Source organism: Bos javanicus, chromosome 4 (assembly GCF_032452875.1).
Source record: "Bos javanicus breed banteng chromosome 4, ARS-OSU_banteng_1.0, whole genome shotgun sequence".
Classification (NCBI taxonomy): Eukaryota; Metazoa; Chordata; class Mammalia; order Artiodactyla; family Bovidae; genus Bos; species Bos javanicus.
Window position 1 is genome coordinate 38,339,556 of NC_083871.1, and position 20,708 is coordinate 38,360,263.

At 34.2% G+C, this 20,708-nt stretch overlaps 1 protein-coding gene across 1 annotated transcript in view; it reads left to right on the forward strand.

Moving 5' to 3' along the window:
- The window catches only part of PCLO (piccolo presynaptic cytomatrix protein), a 389,810-nt gene that overhangs the window by 328,903 nt on the left and 40,199 nt on the right, over positions 1 to 20,708 (forward strand). Inside the window, exons 18-20 of the mRNA XM_061413775.1 lie at positions 377 to 448; positions 2,025 to 2,205; positions 3,812 to 4,006. Of these exons, the coding sequence (XP_061269759.1) occupies positions 377 to 448; positions 2,025 to 2,205; positions 3,812 to 4,006 (448 nt within the window). The remainder of the gene's footprint in view (positions 1 to 376; positions 449 to 2,024; positions 2,206 to 3,811; positions 4,007 to 20,708) is intronic.

Below are 20,708 nucleotides of genomic sequence, written 5' to 3' on the forward strand. Positions count from 1 at the left end.
TTACTGAGACAAATCCAAATACTTTATCTAAATAACCTAGACATTTTTATGACCTATGAATTTCATGTGTTAAAGAGTATATATAGATTCTGCTTTGTACTTTTAATAATGGGAGGGGGTAGAATAACAGGAAATAAGTAAAAATCACCCTTTTGTTTGCAAAACAGTGAGGTACCTTATGATCAAACACTCGGTTGGACTGCAAAATGATTGACAGTTTACATAATATTTAATGTAAGTATACAGTTTTAGATAAAATTAAAACTAATTTTACATAAATAGAGTACAAGGAATAAAAATAAAAGGCTCTGTTATATGAGTATAATGAAAATTTATGATGAGAATGACGTTAATAACACTTTGATTTGAACTGTAGCTCAAGAAGAAAACACTGGAGGTGACAGTCTGGGATTATGATAGATTTTCTTCCAATGACTTTCTTGGTGAGGTGAGCCTATGATTTCTTTTATTTTTCATTTGCTTCATTATAAGCCTTTATTTAAATATTGATGGAAAGGAAATTTCTTAAATGTGTAAAATAACTATTTCTGGATAAAATTCTTTGGTGAATATAATTTATTTTCAAACTGACTCTTTGAATAGATGAATATTTGGAGAAATAATTTTCACTTTACCACTTATTGTACTTTATAATTAGTTTTCAAAGTGAAATATTAATTGTTTGATAAAAAGTTATATAATCATGTTGTGAATCCAAATGACTATGTTAAAGATATGGGATAAATTTATTATAAAATGAGCTGAATTTTTTCAAATGCATTTTGAGGTTATTTAATTGCTGTTCCTCATTGCATGTATGAATGACTTGATGACATTTTATATTCTTATTTAAGTGTCTCACAGAAAAATCTCAAAATATTTTAAGAAGCAAAGCTAGAAATAGAAGAAAACAATAAAAACAAATTTTTTGTAAATCACAAGGAATGTAACCTAATTATGAAATCTGGCAGGATGGTCAGATCTTGTTACTTTTTTTCATCTATAATTTTTTAAAAATAAAAATACATATTTTTGTTTAGTGATCTTTGCTTAAAGCAGAAGTTATGAATTATTGTTAAAAAAATAAATCCTCTCCAAAAATGTATAATACCTAGAAAATATGATATCCTTTTGATAGAAACAGTAGAAAACAGTTGCACAGTCTTAAGTGACACGAGGTCATGTTTGGTTCCTCCATCTGTACCTCTTTCCCATTTGAACTTCACCTGCAGGCTCCATGTGAAATAGCCACTTGGGCTAATCTTGGTTTTAGATAGGACTACTCTAGAATGTACTGTTATATCTGATTTATGATCCTATTTCAAAAAGCTGATTTACTGAAGTCCTGATAATTTATTGTTCACATAAACCTAAGGCATATATCCATTGTTCTGGTTTTCATTTCTTTTATATTGATCAAATTTAAGATGCCAACTACTGCAAAATGCACCATTGTTTATGTGCCACTAAGAAAAAGAAAACATTGCCAATTAAACCATGATGCAGTGCTTTCTTTTCATAAATTGTTGGTCATATCCCTGTTCCAAATGTGAACTGATATATTTTAAAATAGATGGAATAAGTTAATAATTGAAAACTAACCATTCTTTTTCATTTTGTCCCTCTGGTAACTAAAATTAAACAATCTCCAGAAAACTGCTAGCCAAGTTTAGGACTAGAACATGTCCATTCAACAAAAGAAAACTTTATTTCATAAAGAAACTGACTTGTAATCTCTCTTTTTGCATCATCTCCGAACAATTTAATTAATAGTCAGAGATGTAATACGGTTCAATTTAACCAAACATTTGTAAAGCATTTAATATGCACAAGACATTGTTCCTAATGTCATGGATGAAGAAAAATGAGGAAAATTGAAAAATGAAAAAAATTTCATCTCATCATCCTAAAAGATATACTATATCCTTGACTTATGTCCTTGAATAAATTTCAGTATGCAGGAAAAATTAACGAATTATAGATTAATCCATAAATTTAATTCACTTACTGCATTTTTTTTTCAGGTACTGATTGATTTATCTAGCACATCTCACCTTGATAACACGCCTAGGTGGTATCCGCTCAAAGAACAGACTGAAAGCATTGATCATGGCAAGTCCCATTCCAGCCAGAGCAGCCAGCAGTCCCCAAAGCCATCTGTCATCAAAAGCAGAAGCCATGGTATCTTCCCTGACCCATCCAAGGGTAGGAAATATTTCAAATAGCAAAACTTTTGTCTGTTTGTTCACTCAGTATCTTTCTGAATATAAGTGTCTATATATTTAATATTTTTTGAAAGGTTGGGTTCTACCAGGAAATATTTAATATAATATCATGCAAAGAATGATGGGTATGGGATCTGGAGAAATGGACTTTAGTCTCAGATCAGCCCATAATTAAGTTGATGCCTTTGTGATCTTCACCACTCTGGTTCTCTGTTTTTGAATCTGTAAAATGGAGAAGGTTGCATTATATAAGCTATTGGGTCTTTTCCAGCTCTCAAGATCCAGGATAATATGATTTTATAAAATGTATTGGGATATCTCATAAAGAAAACATAAAAATCCTCAGCAGTATGTTGACTAGATGTAATCATCATTATCATTTTTGCATATTTCTTCTAATTGCTTATATCCCTATTTTTCATACATACATTCTTATTCATTATAAATGTAATATAAGGACACATACAACTTTGCATTTTGCTTTTTTAATTATATCAAAAATGTTTTCCTTAGGTCATCAAAACAATTGGTATGCTGAAAATTACTTAAATCTTTCCTAAATAGTGTATTCAAATGAATTCTATGATTTTTTTAACTATTATTTTTTAAATTGCAGCATCATACACTGGGTTTGGCAGTATGCACAGTTTTCTCATTTGAATGAACTTTTCCATTGGGAAGTTCAGTAACCAGTTATCCTACAACACAGCATTAATCTTCATCATAAACTGATTTACTGCTTGTATGAGATAACCATGGAGTATCTTTCCAGGATATGCTGAGCTATTCATAAATATTAAATAAAAATTTTTATATTGGATCTGAGTATTCCTTCCTTTTTTGCCCCTTCTCAGGAAGTACAGCATAATTGAAAAGTGTTTTTTTGCAATTTGGGTCAGAAATACAAATGTTCTACAAGATGGAAAACTGAGATTATGTCCAAAGGCCACTGAGTTAATATGATAAACCACTGATTACAATATATGCTATAGATTACTTATGAATTTTATTTATCATTTCTGGATTCCATGTAGCCAGATTAACTCTGCCCTGATTGCCATTCTGAAAGATGATCAATATAAAGACCTCTCTCTCTGTATAGCTGCCATAGCAAATGTGTGATCTTATATGTACATTCTTTAAAATCACCTGAGATGATGATAATACCATCTCCACTTCCAAGTGTCCCAGTGATTCACAACCCTTCCTCCAGGAATTAACTATCTTTTTTACTTAAAACTCCTCCTGCGGCAGTGTTAGCCTATTGCTTCTTCCCTGGTCTCCGCTAGAATTAGCAGAGTTCCTTGGTAAAATTATAAGTCAGTATATTCATTTACATGAGACTACTTCGAATGCATTCCTCTTCTCAAACCTCTCTTCCCAAGATTATCGTCCTCTTGTCTTTCTTCCCAAAAACTGTCTCCCAAATGTTGAGTCACATTGCTGTATGGTGAGCAGTTGCACAGATGAGCCAAAAAACAAACAGAATTAACATCAATCTTAGACGGTTTCAAATTGTGTGAGCCAAGCTTGACAAGAGGAACGCTGGAGCAACTTTAACTCGTGTTTTACCTTTTTGTAACCAGACATGCAGGTTCCCACCATTGAGAAATCCCATAGTAGTCCCGGTAGCTCGAAATCCTCATCCGAAGGCCATCTCCGCTCTCACGGACCATCTCGCAGTCAAAGCAAAACCAGCGTCACTCAGACCCACCTGGAAGATGCAGGGGCTGCTATAGCCGCTGCCGAAGCCGCTGTGCAACAACTCCGCCTTCAACCAAGTAAAAGACGCAAATAAATTCCTCAGCATGGCAGCTTGGTGTTCATCTGTTGCCTTTCTTTCCTGCTGTCTTCCCCCATTTGCTTTGTTTTTGGCTTTCCCTTCTCCCTCTGTTCTCTGTCCCTTTGTCTGTGTAGGACAGAATCAATACATAAATATGCTCTTTCTTATTTAGTTTTTTTGTTTGTTTGTTTGTTTGTTTACGTAGACCAAAAATAAAACTGGCTGTTTCTCCTTTGTCTCTGCCATCCGTCCAACCTGGCTCATTGTATTTGGGAGCTGTGTCTGTGATGTTTGCAGGCAAAGCCATGTCATGTGTCCTTTTTGTGTGCCTGTAAATAGCCTTTAGAATACAGAAATTATAAGCACAAGTGACTGCCAACTTTCCAGGCATTACATCAAAAAAAAAAAAAAGCACATACACACAACTGTTTGGAGCAGACTAGCAATGAGATTCTCGCCTCTGAAAAACACTAAACAATTTTAGACAGAGAGTAATGTGACCAATAGTCAACTTCTAGAACCTAGGAGAAATGGAAAAGACATATCAATCTTAAAAAGTTTAATAAATTGTGCATGTGAAATGATGAAGATTTCTGTGTGAGAAACTTTCTAGACTTTTGAAAAAAAATCTATGAAGAAAATCATGTTTCTTATATTCTCAAAAGTACATAGTATTAATATATGTACAAGCATATGTGATGAGACTATGTCATCGCCTCATTAAGGAGCACAGTTGGGCCCATTCAGTTGGATCACACTTTGTTTATGATTCCAGAAAATTTATAGGGTTATTCTTTTTTTAACCATTGGAAATCCTTTGAAGTCAAGATATCAACTAAAGCATAACAAATCACCCATCTTAACGGCTGTAATTTCAGTTGATAACAATGATACAAGAACTTAGTAAGTACAGAGACTTTGAAAATGCCAGGGCACAGTTACTTCCAAAAGGCATCAGCCAAACAATGGAGATAAATGAATGTTCTCCCCATCTCCCAAAATCATCATTTCCAAAGAAACAGCCAGTTTTAACCCCCTTTAGTGCTGTGCATGTGATGTCATTTCAGCATTTGAAAACACAACTTAATTTCAGTAGAGCAAAACATCACTTATGTTTGCATGAATGACATTCAAGCTGGTTCCATCTGAGGATACATACTCTGAGTTTCCATTTCACCCACACTGCCACAGCAGCACATAAAAGCGGTCAGTCTAATCATGCCAGGAAGCAGCACAGACACAGCATAGCAGGAGTCTTCCCCATTCAAAGAACTCAGTCTGATAATCTGCCTCCACCAGCCAATGGCAACCAAGACCAAAGCCAGCTAGCCCTCAGGAAGGTGATGTCTGATGGACCAGTCAAGCCAGAAGGAGGTGAGCAGAAAGGCGCTATTCAAAGTACACAGCGAGAACATCCCCCAAATTTAAGGCCTTCATCTTTTAATTTTTAGAAATTGTCTGATGAAGTATGTTTATCCACTTTTTAATGTGCTTTTGTGGGCATGGCATTTCAGGACTTCATCATCACCGTGTAAGTCCCAAGATCAGTTTCATAATATATTGATTATAGTGATTTGTATTTTTCTATGCACTGAGCATCTTTTGACTTTTGTTGGGAAATAGATTAACAGTATTCATATTGCAGAATGGAATGCATGCTACTAACCTAATCTGTTCAAGCATGACTATCAATATGTTGCATTGTGATAAAAATTTAAACCACTCACAATTTGAATTAGCATACCAGTTGGAATGTAGATAAGCTTTTGTTGAATATTATTTTAAGTGTAACTTTTTTAAAAATTCAGTGAATTTTGGAAATTCCTAGAGGAAAGTAAAGGAAAAATGTTAATGCATTCATTCACCTTTACGTGGTAACAGTTCTCTCTTGATCCTACAAACACATTTTCCATTCATGTTTCCGTAGTTGTCAAGTGTATCAGTTGTGTTGGGCATGTGAATATACAAGTGCCTGTGTAATAAATAAAGTATATTTATTTCATTCATAACCTGCTGGGTTCTGAGCGATTGTTATATGATACAGTTTAAAATGAGTGTGTCAGTTTTTGCTTTCTCATTTGATTCCTTGCAATAGAGAATTCAGAGTTTCTGCTTCGTTGCTAGTGAGAGCTATAATGATAGCATATTGGGTTGCAGGACAAAGTTTCACGTTGGAAACATTATAAGATAGATGGGGAATTGTTACCAAATAAACATACCAGAGCTTACATAAACATGTAAATAAATGATGGGGTTCGGCTATTCTAGTCAATGCTTCCACTCTTTCTTTCTCCCACGTCTGATTAACTTCACAATCTGCTCAGCTTTCTGGATAGAGGAAGACCTGGACTTGATTCCATGGCTCTGTTAGGAAGGAAAGCAAGTTAATATCCGTTCCTAACTTGACCTCAACATTTGTAAGATTTTCCCCAAGAAAGAATGCCACTCACTGACAGTTACAGGGAACCAGGGTGATTATTAAATGATCTTCATTGTAATCAAAAACATATATCAAAGAAAGGTTTAAAAAAAAATAAGTTATCTGTCCTCAAGTCCCTTCCAGCCTTAAAACACTTGATTTTATTATTCTGTACTTCCCACAAAACTAAAATTAGGCCTCAGACTTTTCTTTTTGCATTTCTTTTTATTCTCAGAAAACTTAAAAAGTGTATATTCCTTTCTCCCAACTAATCAATATTTAGGAGCAGTGGAAGATTTGTGTGGCAGTACAAAGGACTTGAACTATGATATTTCTTGAATTAGCAGGGATTTAAGGAAACAGCTTAAATATTAAAAGATAATCCTGAATATACATTTATTCAACCCAGTTTATAGATTATCACCAAAGGACAATTTCCCATTTCTAGTTAGCCTTACTAGTACCTTCCAAGAGTACTTATAATTCCACCTCTCGCCTTTTCTTAATCAAATAAATAAGTCAATTGATTTCTTACTTCATTTTCTTACTGCAAATATTTCATAATTACAAATGTCACAGTAGTCAAATGCTTCCCTTATTTCATTCCATTTTTAATTATCTTGATGTAAGTATTTCTATATGATACTTTGTCTGAGGTTTTTTTAGATATGGGTTTTAAAATTTTTAGCAAAACGTGTTTCTCTTTCTTTGAATAATGCTCGAATGAATATTCTCATATATTTGCAGTAGTTCTTCACGTAAAAAGTGCTTCATCACCCATTTTCTCATTTTATCACGCCTAGTAGATGAGGGATTCATTGCAGATATTCTCATTTCTGTTTTCTGAGCGAGCCGTTGGAGAGTCAGGGGGCGACATAACTGATAAAGAGCACTTGGCTAGAAATTGTCAGAATCGGCAGTCTAACCCTGGTCTTATAACTGTGCCTAAGCTTTTGCTTTTTAAATACATTGGCTCCTTTGAAATCCACTCTCCTGATTTCACTAAAAACCATGGTCATTTGCTTATTTTCTATTTACACTCAAGTCCTTACCAGTGATTAGAGGTTGCTAGAAATGATGGCGGAATACAATTTAGACTTGCTTACCTACTTGATCCTCTTTTCTGAAGGCTGATAATTAAGCTGCCACCAACCAGGAAAATAAAACCTTCTCACTGCACAAGCCGAGTGCAGCAGTAAGCAGTCTCTGCAGAGGAGGCTGTGTGCACATCTGTAGTCATTTCTATCAAGGGTGGCGAAATTGTCCCTAAAGAGCTTTTCATATATCTTTTGTGAGCTTCTCAGCAGATTTCTGCTTGAAGTAGCATAAAATATGGGTCAAGTATGAACTACAGAGTGAGCCAGGAGGAACTTTTTCTCTCCCTCCGGGGTTTAGTTGCATGCTAGGAAACCTGAAAGGAAGGACTAGACGGATTGTGCCAGCTCATCCTGATACCTAAACAACTCTCTGTTTGTATTTAGAAATCCCTGGAGATGTTTTTTTTCCAAGCCAGTTGGTTTGGTTGAATACAGGCCTGGCCATTTTAGAAGGTAACACCAACCTGGGAAGAGAGTTTTAAAAATAGGTTGTTTTTTAAAACCATACCAAAACTAAAACAAAAATTCTTAAAACCTTGAAAATTAACTTTAGTTTCTATTGAATATATTACATTGTAGGGATATTTTTTAATTCCTGAGCTATTTTTGTGTGATGCTGAGATTTTTAAGTGAGCTTGAAGTTTAGAAACACTGATAAAGGATGGGTAGAAATATCTCTCCACCTTGGGCAGTAAGAACTGCTGGGACAGCTTGGAGACGCTAGCTGAGAAGAGAAATCATTGACTGAGTTGTGTGAGGGAACTGTGATTGAGGGTCCCTTGCTGTGGCTGAATTCAGGAGAAAAGCCTGAAGCTACTTCCACAGACCGCTGCTGGAAACTCCACTTTCCATAAGGCTCCTTTGCAGTACCTGTCAAATAAGAGTTTCCTTTCCTTGTTGCCATGGTGAACTCTGACTAAGCCACCTCTCTTTGAGACCTGCGCTCTCGGGCGAGTGGTAGTGGGCGGCTGGGTTGGGAAACAGGGTGGGCGCTGGGAGTGGAGGGAAGTGTTGGTTACAAGGGCAGCAGCCGATCAGTGGTCCATTTGGTTCTGGCCAGAAGTAGATGGTCACTTTTGGTCAGAAGGAATTTGGCATTCTGTGTTTCTGGAAAGGAAAGGGTCCTAAAGGAAAGTGAAGATCAGAAAAGAAATCAGAATGAGATCATTTGGAGGTGAAATCATCTGGAATGTATGCAAGAGGTTAATAAAAACAGACTTTATATTCTTCAGTTTACTGTGTTTGTGCAAAAATAAGAAAGAAAGGCAGAAGAGAAGAGCTTTAAAAATAAAACTTGGGATAGTATAAAGTGAAAAGAAAACAAACTGTGCTGATATGAACACAGCAAGTAAGTAGCCAATAGCAATCGAAGAGAATCAAATTGGGTTTCAGCTTTCAAATTTTTCGGCCTATTTCTCTTGGGGCAAGGGTTTTCTTTTGATGTTGTTTGTGAAAATCAAAATGTTCTTCTAAAGCTTTGTGTTTTTTAAGAGTTTTCTGTATTTTCTTAGAATGATTGATTATGCATTTTCAAAACTCTATAATCATTTAACATTATTGCCAGAAACATCTCTGCTGTACATGCAGAGTCACAGACAGTAAATATATAGCTCTGATCATATGACGCTGCCTCTTGTGGATGGACCTTCCTTACCAAAGGTGATTCACTGACCTGTCATCATTGGATACTTTTGCCTTTTTCTGGTAGCAACCATGAGTTCATCAAGCCATCCATGTAAAGAATTACTGGTTCATACCGAGGACTTACATATTCATTTCATCTGACATGAATAGTAAGACCTACTGGCCTAAGTATCAAACTTGGCTTCAGCATTGTGGTGCCTTTGTCACATGATCTAACCATGGGCCTGTTTGATTGAGCAGGACTATTAACATATGATCCAAGAAGAGAAAGGCCTAATTTTTAACATGCCAAAGTCCCTTAAATGCTATTTATGACATGTCTTTTAACAAAGTTAACCTAAGTTGTTTTTTTTTAGCACATCCTCACTTTTATTATAAATGGGTGGTTTTTTTTTTTATTTTTTACAATTTTTACTGACACTCAGTAACCATGCAAAGTTGTGTACAACATTCATCTGTCTATATATCTATATGTGTCTATATCTATCTATATATCAACTCATGGTAGAAAACCATAGCTAGGGAACCTCGCCGACTTACCCGCATACAAAATGATCTTGTTTACAGTATTCTGTTGACAGTGCCAATAAATGATAAAGAAATTAATGCATCACGATGTAACGGATGACCCTATGCCCAATTCCATGAATTCAATCTGTTTCCTGTGTTCATCAGTATTCTTAAATTCCAGCCCATTACGGCTGTCCTGGTCGGGCCACCCAGTCATTTCGAGGCCACAGATTCCCACCTGGTGGTCCAGGCGCTCTGATGTTCACAGTGGGCACTCGGGACATTCTTTCGAGAATGCACGTTGATTACCCCCTTACCCCAGCCCTTTGGTGGCTCCATCACTGTGTGGCAGGCCCAGCCTGGCTCAGAAGGCCCTCTGGATCTGTGCCCTGCCTTCTTCTTTGGCCTGGTCTCCAGGCTCTTCCCGTCTCCCCGTCTTTGTGATATAGTCATGCTGAACGCCACAGACCTGCCTGCCTCACCCAGCCTTCAGCTGGCTGTTCTCTTGGTCTGGAATGTCTTCTACCTCTCCTCTGAGTCATTGGAGCCGTTCTCACTCAACCATGAAGTTGAAATTCAGGGCCCTAACTTCCACCATGCCTCGGGCCTGTCTTTTTCACAAACAGCATCCTCCTGTATCCTGGTCCTTAGACGGGCCCATGGCAGATGAGCTGAGGACCACACCTTGTCCACCCCTGACACGTGGTATACCTTGGATGAACCTAAGTTTTTAAAATGCAAATTATTTTACTTTAGGTTTGAGCAAATTTATTTTCAAAAAGGTAATTTATCAAATTACCAGCAGAGAACAGGACCCTGAGGAAATGAGACAGGCAAGTAAATGCTGATGGAGGAAAGAAATGAGAAGCATGGAGCATGAGAAGGCTAATGGGAACACAGTACAAGATCCTGAACAGAGGGTACAATCAGAGCTTGGGGCTGGGAACGTATTACCCGGGTAGGTAGAAGGCGTCGTGGAACCAGGGGAGAGGCAGAGGAATGCCAAAGGCACTAGGTAGCTACTTACCAATGTTGCCTAATTCCAGATATCTATCCATGAATTACTTGATACTTGATTTTTTTTCCACTTTTCATCTGAGTATATTATATAAAACATGATATTCCACCCATTCTTGTTATGCAAGATAATCTTTGGGGAGGAGAGGGAAATGAGGATGGGATAGGGGGAAGGAATCTTTACATATAATGAGTCAGACTGTAAAAAGTAGCCTTTTTTATTTTATTACTTTGTTGAATGTGTAAATATATATTTCAGTTATTGAGGTACCAAACAAACACTTTTGGATATTAAATGAAAACATATCAGCAATATTTGATTAGGGTATTGAGGTTTTTACATGCATAATTAGGAATAATGTAGATATAACCATAGCTTTATACCTCAATGTGTTTTAAAATAGTGAAAAATAAGTTAGTTGATAATTTGAACAGAAACAAATCAAAATAATATTACAAATCAATCAAGAACAGATAAACTTTTAAGAAGAAAATGTTTGATGAAAGTTAGGAGGTAGGTGTCTATTTTTAAACATGAGAAAGACAATAGAATAAATTTTGCTTTATTCTAAACACAGAAGCAAAATCAACTTTTTCTCATTGAGAGATTTCAAACTAAAAACTGCATTTTTTTAAGTTCTTGCAGGTAATTTTTTTTTTCAGAGTTCTTATAGCTTTTATTTTTATTTAAAAATTTTTGAAGTATAATTAATTTACAATGTTATGTTAGTTTCTGGTATACAGCAAAGTTATTCAGTTACACACACAGGTCATATCTGACTATGTGAAATGAGCTTGGAATCTAAAGAGGGAGAGAAAGTGTATTTTTTTAACACTGAACAAGTCAAATTTCTTTCTGTATAGCAATATATATATTCTTTCTATACTTTTAATTTGTTGTGAAGCATTGTCATTGCTACTAACATTTCTTAAATAGCTACTTTGGCTCCATCCAACTATTAATGTACAAGAAAATGAAGAGACTTTATGTAGAGGAAATCCATCTGGGGAAGAATTTGCAGTATTTTATGCCTGCCAAATTTCATTATTTACTCTGAGTTTCTGTGTAACATAAAGTAGATTTTTAAAAAAAGAAACAAAACTAGAAGAGACAAGCAAATTTTTATGACCTTATTCCTCTAAAGCTGTGAAGTTCTGAGTGAACAAACTCTGCAAAAGTTTAGAGAAATTAAAAGGATGAAATATCAATAATAATAAATCTTTTCAAATAAGGTGATACAACTTGATGTTTTTTAGTATAGAAAGTAAAATTAAAAATCACCATAGAATGATTGTCATGTGTATACTGGTTTAAGATGATTGTTGAAGAAGGCTTGTGCTAACTGCTTTGTTTCTTTCATTTTCACAGTTCATACTTCATTTGCATCACTGTAGATCTAGACCAGTAATTCTCAAAGTGTGTCCATTGATCACTAGATATTCCAGAGATCTTTTCAGGACTCTACAAGATCAAAAAATTCTTAAGACTATTAAGATGTTACTTGCCTTTTTCACTCTCATTCTTTTTGTAATATGCATGAACTTTTCCTACATTTCTATGACAAGGCACAGTATCAATGTGTTGATGGCTAATGGAAAATGTATTTCTCAACTGTTTATGTTAAACTTTTCTTAATTTTGAATATGATAAATATTGATAGATATAACTCACATAAAACAGAGTTCTTTGAGAAATTCAGTTATGTTTAAGAATGTAAAAGTGATCTTGAGACCAAAATGTTTAAGAGCAACTGCTCTATACATGGGCATAATCCTGATTTTTCCAATGGTCAAGAAAGAAGGATAATTAGAAGTTTCTCACAAGATATAATTATCATATTTGTCTCTTAAGTTTTCTATGCCTTATATCTCTTATAGTACATTTCAGAACCCTTACTTTCTGTGCTCAGTAATGTTAATTTATAATTTAAGATTGACTATTTTTTATTTTATCTTAATTAATTTACTGGGCATGATTTAGATTAAATTATGATTATATATGCCCATATAATTTTGAAGTTTGACTGATAAGTTGTCTATCAACTTTAATCAAGTTGTTTCTAGATTAAGATAGAGTCAGAGTATTGTAAAGGTAAATACATTTTATTTTGTGTCCTTATTTTGATAAACTTATTGGAAAAAATCATTTATAAGTTGTTTCTTTTATCTTCTATTGTATCATCTATATCAGTAGTTCTACACATTGAAAATTAATTTGGGGCATTAAATAACAATAGAAACATTGAAGATAATCACTTTGATTCAAATTTAAGTAAAACTTGAGTTTCCTAACCCTTACCTAATCCTTAACCCTTAAGGATATAATTCAGTTTTTTTTTTTAAATAATTAAATCTAAAAAGGGAATTCTGAAAATATATATTTATCATTTATAGAAAATATTATCTGGGTTACTCAGATTTGTTGCTCATCATTTATTCTCATTCATACACACACTTTTTTTTTAATTAATAGCATGTTTCAGAAACTCTTCAAAGCGTTAGTGATTTTTAGTGAACACAATAGATAAAAATCACTGTCCCATGAATCTCCCATTGGAGTAATATTTATTGAATAACCAATTAAAGATATGTGGGAGAAATTTAAGAATGACAAAAGCATGAGTTTTCTCTATCTTAAATTGAAGAACAATGCAGTTAGTCAATTTAAGTTTATATGTAACCAGACAATAGTAATTGTAGAAATAAATATCTGGAAATAGAATATTGTTTTGTTCTGGTCTGGTACTCTCTCATGATCTTTACAGTTTCCTGCTTCCCCGGTGGCACTAGTGGTAAAGAACCCACCTGCCAGTGCAGGAGAAGCAAGAGACACAGGTTCGATCCCTGGGTTAGGAAGATCCCCTGGAGGAGGAAATGGCAACCCACTCCAGTATTTTTGCCTGGAGAATCCCGTGGACAGAGGAGCCTGGCAGGCTATAGTCCACAGGGTCACAAAAAGTCAGGCGTGACTGAAGCAACTTAACACACAACCAACTATAGGAAGAGAGAAAACAATCTATTTGGAGAAGGTAGGAATATTAAGGGAATTAATTAAAGACTTTAGATTCCATGGGACTGGACATGTAGTTATCAGATAGTTGTCCAGATCCCTCTTTATGGCCACTGACTATATTTGAATGATCGTGAAAAATAATGCTGAGGGTTTGTTGTAGCATTAGCCATATAAATCAGTATGCTATTATTAATTTCTATTTGTTTGTACTGGAAATGTCTCCTTTGGGCAGGATTTTTATATAAATCAAAATATTTGGATTCTATTTAAGAATAACATCCTTGTTATCCAAGTATTCATGATCTTAGTGATCAGTTTCAGGATTATGAAGAACATTTTTCAAAAGTGACCATGTAATTACTTTTGCAAGCAAACTGCAAGAGAGAGGATATTTAAGTTTCAAAAGAGAATATTGTAAAATAGAGTTGCCCTTGAAAAATTGATGCCCTTGAATATTTTTTCTTTCATATATGATTCTCCTTGCTATGAATCTTTTAAAGATTTGTATTGTGTTATTTAAGGGTAAAGATCTTAATTGTGTTAGCATTTTTTAGCACAAAAACTTGGCCCTTGATAAATTCTGTGTCAATTTTGTTTGGACATAGCTGGAATTATAAACTAAATTTATTTAAGATAAGATGAATTAACTTTAATGATGTTTTAATCAAACATTTATCCATTACTTAATCTGAAATTTTGATCCACATTTAAACTTTAAGTAGTTTCTTCCAAAACATGTTCTTAACCAAAAACACCTTTAGAAAGTAAGACACACTAAAAGGCAACATTATAGCATAAATACAGGAACAATAGTCCACTGAACCATATGGAGAGGGAAGAGTGCAAGCAGGATTAAAAGCTTTAGTATCTTTCTGAAGAAAGAACAGAGGAATCACATCATCTCCCTGTCTGAAAGAAGCTACTATGTAAATAATACAGAATATTTTAAGGGACGTATTTTGATTTTTATAAGCTTGTTATAACTTTCTGGTATATGCATACATATATATTTCTGAAGGACCAAACCCAGTGTTAGTGTTAATTTTATCTTCAGCAACCCTGAGAGAGAAGTAATAAAATCACCAATAATTTTTCATTTAGAAAATATTGCAGTGACATCCTTCCACTGCCCTTATCCAAGAGTTTACAAATGACCAATATAGAAATTAGAGGTGTCTATTTTAAATGCTTTTATTTGTGAAAACTTATAATTTGGAGGTAACAAATGTAAATAATTACAGTTTGGAGGTTACAAATACAGATAATTGTATTGAAGCCACCTATGCCATTTTTCTTGGAGAAGGCAATGGCACCCCACTCCAGTACTCTTGCCTGGAAAATCCCATGGACGGAGGAGCCTGGAAGGCTGCAGTCCATGGGGTCGCTAAGAGTCAGACACGACTGAGCGACTTCACTTTGACTTTTCACTTTCATGCACTGGAGAAGGAAATGGCAACCCACTCCAGTGTTCTTGCCTGGAGAATCCCAGGGATGGGGGAGCCTGGTGAGCTGCCGTCTATGGGGTCGCACAGAGTCAGACATGACTGAAGCGACTTAGCAGCAGCAGCAGCAGTAGCATGCCGTTTTTCTAGTGTCTTCTTTTAAATTTTCCCTAATTGGATAATGAATATATTGAAGTAAAGCAGGAAAAAAGCATATTACATTTCTAAGTCCTTATAAGATGCAATATCTCTTCTTAAATTAATACTCCTGGATGGTAGTAAAACCTAAAGATGTTACTGGACATAATTCAAGGGAAAACCTACCAATAATGCTGGTAACAGTGGAAATTAAAATCTGACATTTGGTCTCCATCCAAATCCAATCAGCAAATGTGATAAAGCTGCAAGATCTCTTTGGTAAAAATAACACAAAAGCAACAATAATAATAGATAGATAAATAGAGTGAAAGGTGAAGGAGATAAAGTAGAAAAGGTCACTAATGTAAATATAATACTAGCTAAAGAACAACAAAGAAAATGCATGCTATAAGTATATAATTTCAGCAATAGGCAGTTATTTCAGTTCCATCATTATACTATTGAAATAAAAGAATTATTGATTGATTTATCTTAATTCAAACAATTGATCCTAAAGCCCTATATACTGTATCTATGAAGATAATATACTGCATATAGGAATATAATAATAATATATATAATAGGAAATTATAGGCTTACCTACATAATAAATTATTCCTGAAGTATTTAGAAACACCTTTGAGCTAGACCAGGGATTTAAAATCAGTGAAAGAATAGCACAGGCTTAATACACTCCAAGCACTGAATTCTATAATAGACAACCCTTAATTTAAGAAATTCAGTATTATAGAAAACTGGATGAGCACTTTCATTAATTATGATTAGTCTTGATTCTCTTTCATTAATGAATGTGTGACCTGGAAAAAGTCACTTAAACTTTAAACTTAAAAAAAAAAAGTGGGAGGGTCTTAGTTTTTCTATAAACAAGATGATGGTTCTGGAACTAGTTAACTTTAGAGTCCATGATTGTGCAATTATAAAGTCATCCACAATTTTGATCTGACACTTTGAACACGGTGCTGCCATCGTGTGGTAGGTACAGTGATAGTTCTGCATTTTGTAAAAGATGTGTATATAGTAGAGGGGAAAATCAACAGAGCAAGCTAACTGAAGACAGATGGGCAGTCAAAGAGACACTACCCTATTTAATAAAGGTTAGCCACAGAGGAGCAATCAAACAGAATGATGTCTGACCATCCAGCAGCCACAGAAAGTGAAGAGGTCAGAGAATAATTCAAAACAGACTGAATTGCCTCACAGAAGATAAAATTAATTTACTGAAATGCCCCCTCAATAAATGAGTCCCAAAATGATTCAACATGCTAGTATTTATTCTTCTAGACTTAGCAGCAGCAGCAGTGTATATAGAAACCCTCTCTCTAGAAGTAGACTTATACCATCACATATTTATTTGATACACTCTTTTTTCTAGTTGGCTTTTGCAAATACAAGTAAAAATTCAAAAAGAAAATAGGCCTCCCAAAATGTAATTCATTAAGAAGATGGCTCCAAAAACATTTTTCTTATTAAAAAAGTCTCAAATGAATGTAAAATAAATATTTTCATATGTAACACACAGATGTATAATATATGATTTCTGAAATTCTGTTAAAGAGTTGGAAGAATGAAGAAGAGATTTTTTTAATTGTTAATTTTGAAATCATAAAATTATGAAAAATCATATTTAGTTTTACTGTTTTCAAGTATTATTTTCTACAAGAAATGTAGAGAGACATTATACTGAAATATAAACCAGAGCTTACCTCCTGTCTGTACACCAAGGGTTGTAGTCAGCTTAAGGTCACCCTCTAGTACCTCCCATGCAATGTTACCATATGTATTATTCTTTCACTCCAGTTTAGAAATATATATAAGTATGTATATATGTCTGTGTATATATATAATATTCATGGTCTGTTATGAATTCACAAGGCTATGCTCTCCCATGTTTCATGTGTTATCATTAAATATTTCTTTTAATCAAACCAGTTTGGGGGTATTTGGGATGACAAAACATCTGATCAAGTGATCACATTTTTCTATGCAGTATGACAGATTAAAGTTGAATCTCTGATTTTAAAAGTTAACCAAAAAAAAAAAAATAGATTACCCAAAGTTTCATTGACAAAGAATATTGGGTAAATATATATATATATATACACACACACACACATACTGTGGTGTTTCTGATATTTTTGATTTGTATCAACACAGAACTAGATTTTTAAAAAGTGAAAAATCCTCTATATCACTCAGATATTTTAAGTTGTTTGGTTAAAGGAAAGAATTATTAATATAATTATCATTATTATAATTTTTACTATCAATTTATTAAATATTGCTTCAGCATAGTTCCAGGATTAAGCTTTTAAGAAGGCTACCATGGAACAAACATAGATAGGTTCTGCTTCCAATAACCACATGAATCTAACAACTACAATTAAATATAGAAAGTGATTATTGCTGTAAAAGGTATACAAATTATGTGCTGTGAGAGTCTAGATATAGGAGAGTTCACTTCTGATTATAAAGATGAGGGAAATGTATGAAACAGGTTCTATCTGAACTGAGCCTTTCCAGATGAGTATCATTTAGACAGAGAAAATGACAGGGTCAGAGGAAGGTATAACAAAATTGGAAAGAGATTTGGCTAGAGCTCAGGAGAAGAGAAACCAAATCATAGAGATTCAAAGTGATTGGTCTGAATGGGCTTCAATGAAGAGTATACAAAGGAAAGTCATGGGAGGTACGTGTGGAAAACAACAGACAATAAAGTAAATGAAACAGATTTGAGAATGAAAATTAAAGAATTTCACTGAAATCATGAGATTTCTTGAAATTATAATCTGGCCTCTAATAGAAAGTCCTTAAAGCACTTTATTCATTGCTTTTAGGACTTACTGTTGGAGGTTTACAGAAATACAGATTTAGTTCAGTTTAATATAATTGATGGTTTCTTCTGTGGGAGCTGATTCAATTAAAGAAAATTAGTAAATAGATGTGTTGTTTCAAGTAACTGAAAAGGAACTATTAAAATATTTGGATGTTTAGCACCAGCTCATCAAAACTGCATTCTATATTTTTAACCTCATTTTATGCAATATAGATATAGACCTGTACAAGGAAGATATATTCTGCATTATAATCGAATTCATTTTCAGAAACTAAATGTCAAGCTATCTCTACGTATCAGGTTAAGAAAAAAATACAGTCATGCACAGATATTTTATTAAATAATGCCAAACATATAGATTCATTTGAGTTATTCACCTAAATACCCAAAATTTCTTTAGATTTAACTTTACATGTAATTTCATTTTACAAAGGTGGACTTAGACTTATTCTGAAATTTGTATATGTTTCCTATATTTAGTTTTCTTTGTTTAAATATTACTGGTTTGCATTTAAAATATTGGCAATACTTTAATAGGTTTTCCACATGAAATTTCCATTTGCCTAGGCAATATGAAAAACTGTTTCCTTATATTTATTTCTAGCCTTTTTCTTTTCCTATGATTATATTGTTTTACATTCTGTTCACATTTCTCAAATATCCCAGAAGAGGACTAGAGCTAGAAACTGCATCAGGTAAAAATCAAAGTTTGCCAGAGAAAAGATTAGATATTTTGAAATGTAAATAATAAGCCATCATCGGGTATTTTGATGTATTGTGAGATTTGTGAGATTGCTCAGGGATTAAAAAAAAGTTTTAAATTAATAAATTTATTTTAAAAATAATGTCTATTAATTAAGGTTTGTCTTTGAAAATAATATATTGAGATTTTCCAGTTGATGAAATAACTTTGTTACATTCAGTATCATACTAAAAATATTAACAATCTAGTTAGTTAAATCATCTATTGACAATCAAAAAGTGTGATAGCTTTTCCTTATTTATAATCCGTTGACTTGTCTGACTCACTATGCAGTTTATTATACAGTTTAATCCATTTTATTGTGTTCATAATTTTATGTCATATTACCCTTGCATTTTATAACTTTATCTTTTTAAAAAGTCTTTAACACATTAGTTAGATTTCTTCTACATAAGTCAAAGAGAATATTAAGCAAGCATTATGGTTATTATTCTTTTCCTGGAAATCTAGTCCTATGTGTTACTCTTAATTCACTGGTGGCTGGTTACTTAACAGGATTCAGGAACTTTTCTAACTAGCTATTCCCAATTTAATACACACCTGCCATACAACTGACTAATTATCAAATATTTCTTCCTTTTCTATTCTGGAAAAAGAATCCTACTATCACTAAAATAGATGGTATGAACATTTCTGGTGGCTTTAGAGAAACTGGTTGTTCAGAAATGGAAAGGAAGAAGTGGGAAAAAAACTTAAAACCTTTGAAAGACTTGATCATAGCTAATCTGATAGAGTTTCCTGCCCTCAAATGATTTCCTTCACAGCATCTATGTTTTCTGTTTTTTGGCGGGGGTATACTGCTTAAAGCACTGCCAGATTGCCACTGTACTTTTGTACATTTCTTTAAGAAAAATGTTTATAATATAAGATCATTAAAAGATTATCAACACTACCAAGTGGTGTGGATCCATCCAACTGCTTAAGAAACTCCTAACTAAACAGTAGAAGAGTATTTATGGAAGAGAGAGAATCTAAATAGTTTTGCAGCTTAAAGTACATCTAAAATTAGAAGAGAATCAAGGTGAATTCATTGTCAGGGACCAGATACTCCCACTTGCTCTGGTCATAGCAGTGCTATGATCCACAGCGTGTGTCCCCTTAGTCGGGTTTGTGCTTTGTCTTCATGTCTCTTTTAAACGGTATTTTTCCCCCATAGCAGTAAGTTGAATTGGTGTATCACTATGCAGTTACAGGAGAAGGCAATGGCACCCCACTCCAGTACTCTTGCCTGGAAAATCCCATGGGCGGAGGAGCCTGGTAGGCTGCAGTCCATGGGGTCGCACAGAGTCAGACACGACTGAAGCGACTTAGCAACAGTAGCAGCAGATACTCTCAAAGACTGGGAAACAGCCATTGATGATAAAGCCCTGAAGAAGAGGTCTGACGGGTATAGCAAAGAAAATCACAGTACAAAGTGTGGGTTACTGTATTCCAGCTTTATCTCCCTCCTGATTACCATCATCTTATGAGGGAGGCTTTATTGACTCCATTATTTTCAAATGAGGAAACAGACTTCCTAGAGTTACTTCAGCAGGATTGGGAATTCAAAACCATATTCTGTAAGATCAAAGCTCACACTCACTCCTAAAACTCTGACGACACAGCAGAAGAAAAACGATAGTTTCAAAAATCTGCCTAGAGCATCTCCCCAACCCCCAGAAAAAAGAGGAAACTCTTTGTTACTCTTCATTTCTTTGGCATCAAAATTTCCTCCCAAATTTCTAATCTAGAACTCTGCTAACATTACCATTCACTTATTGCATAATTTATAATACAGATTCATAATTCTTCTATGGGAATATG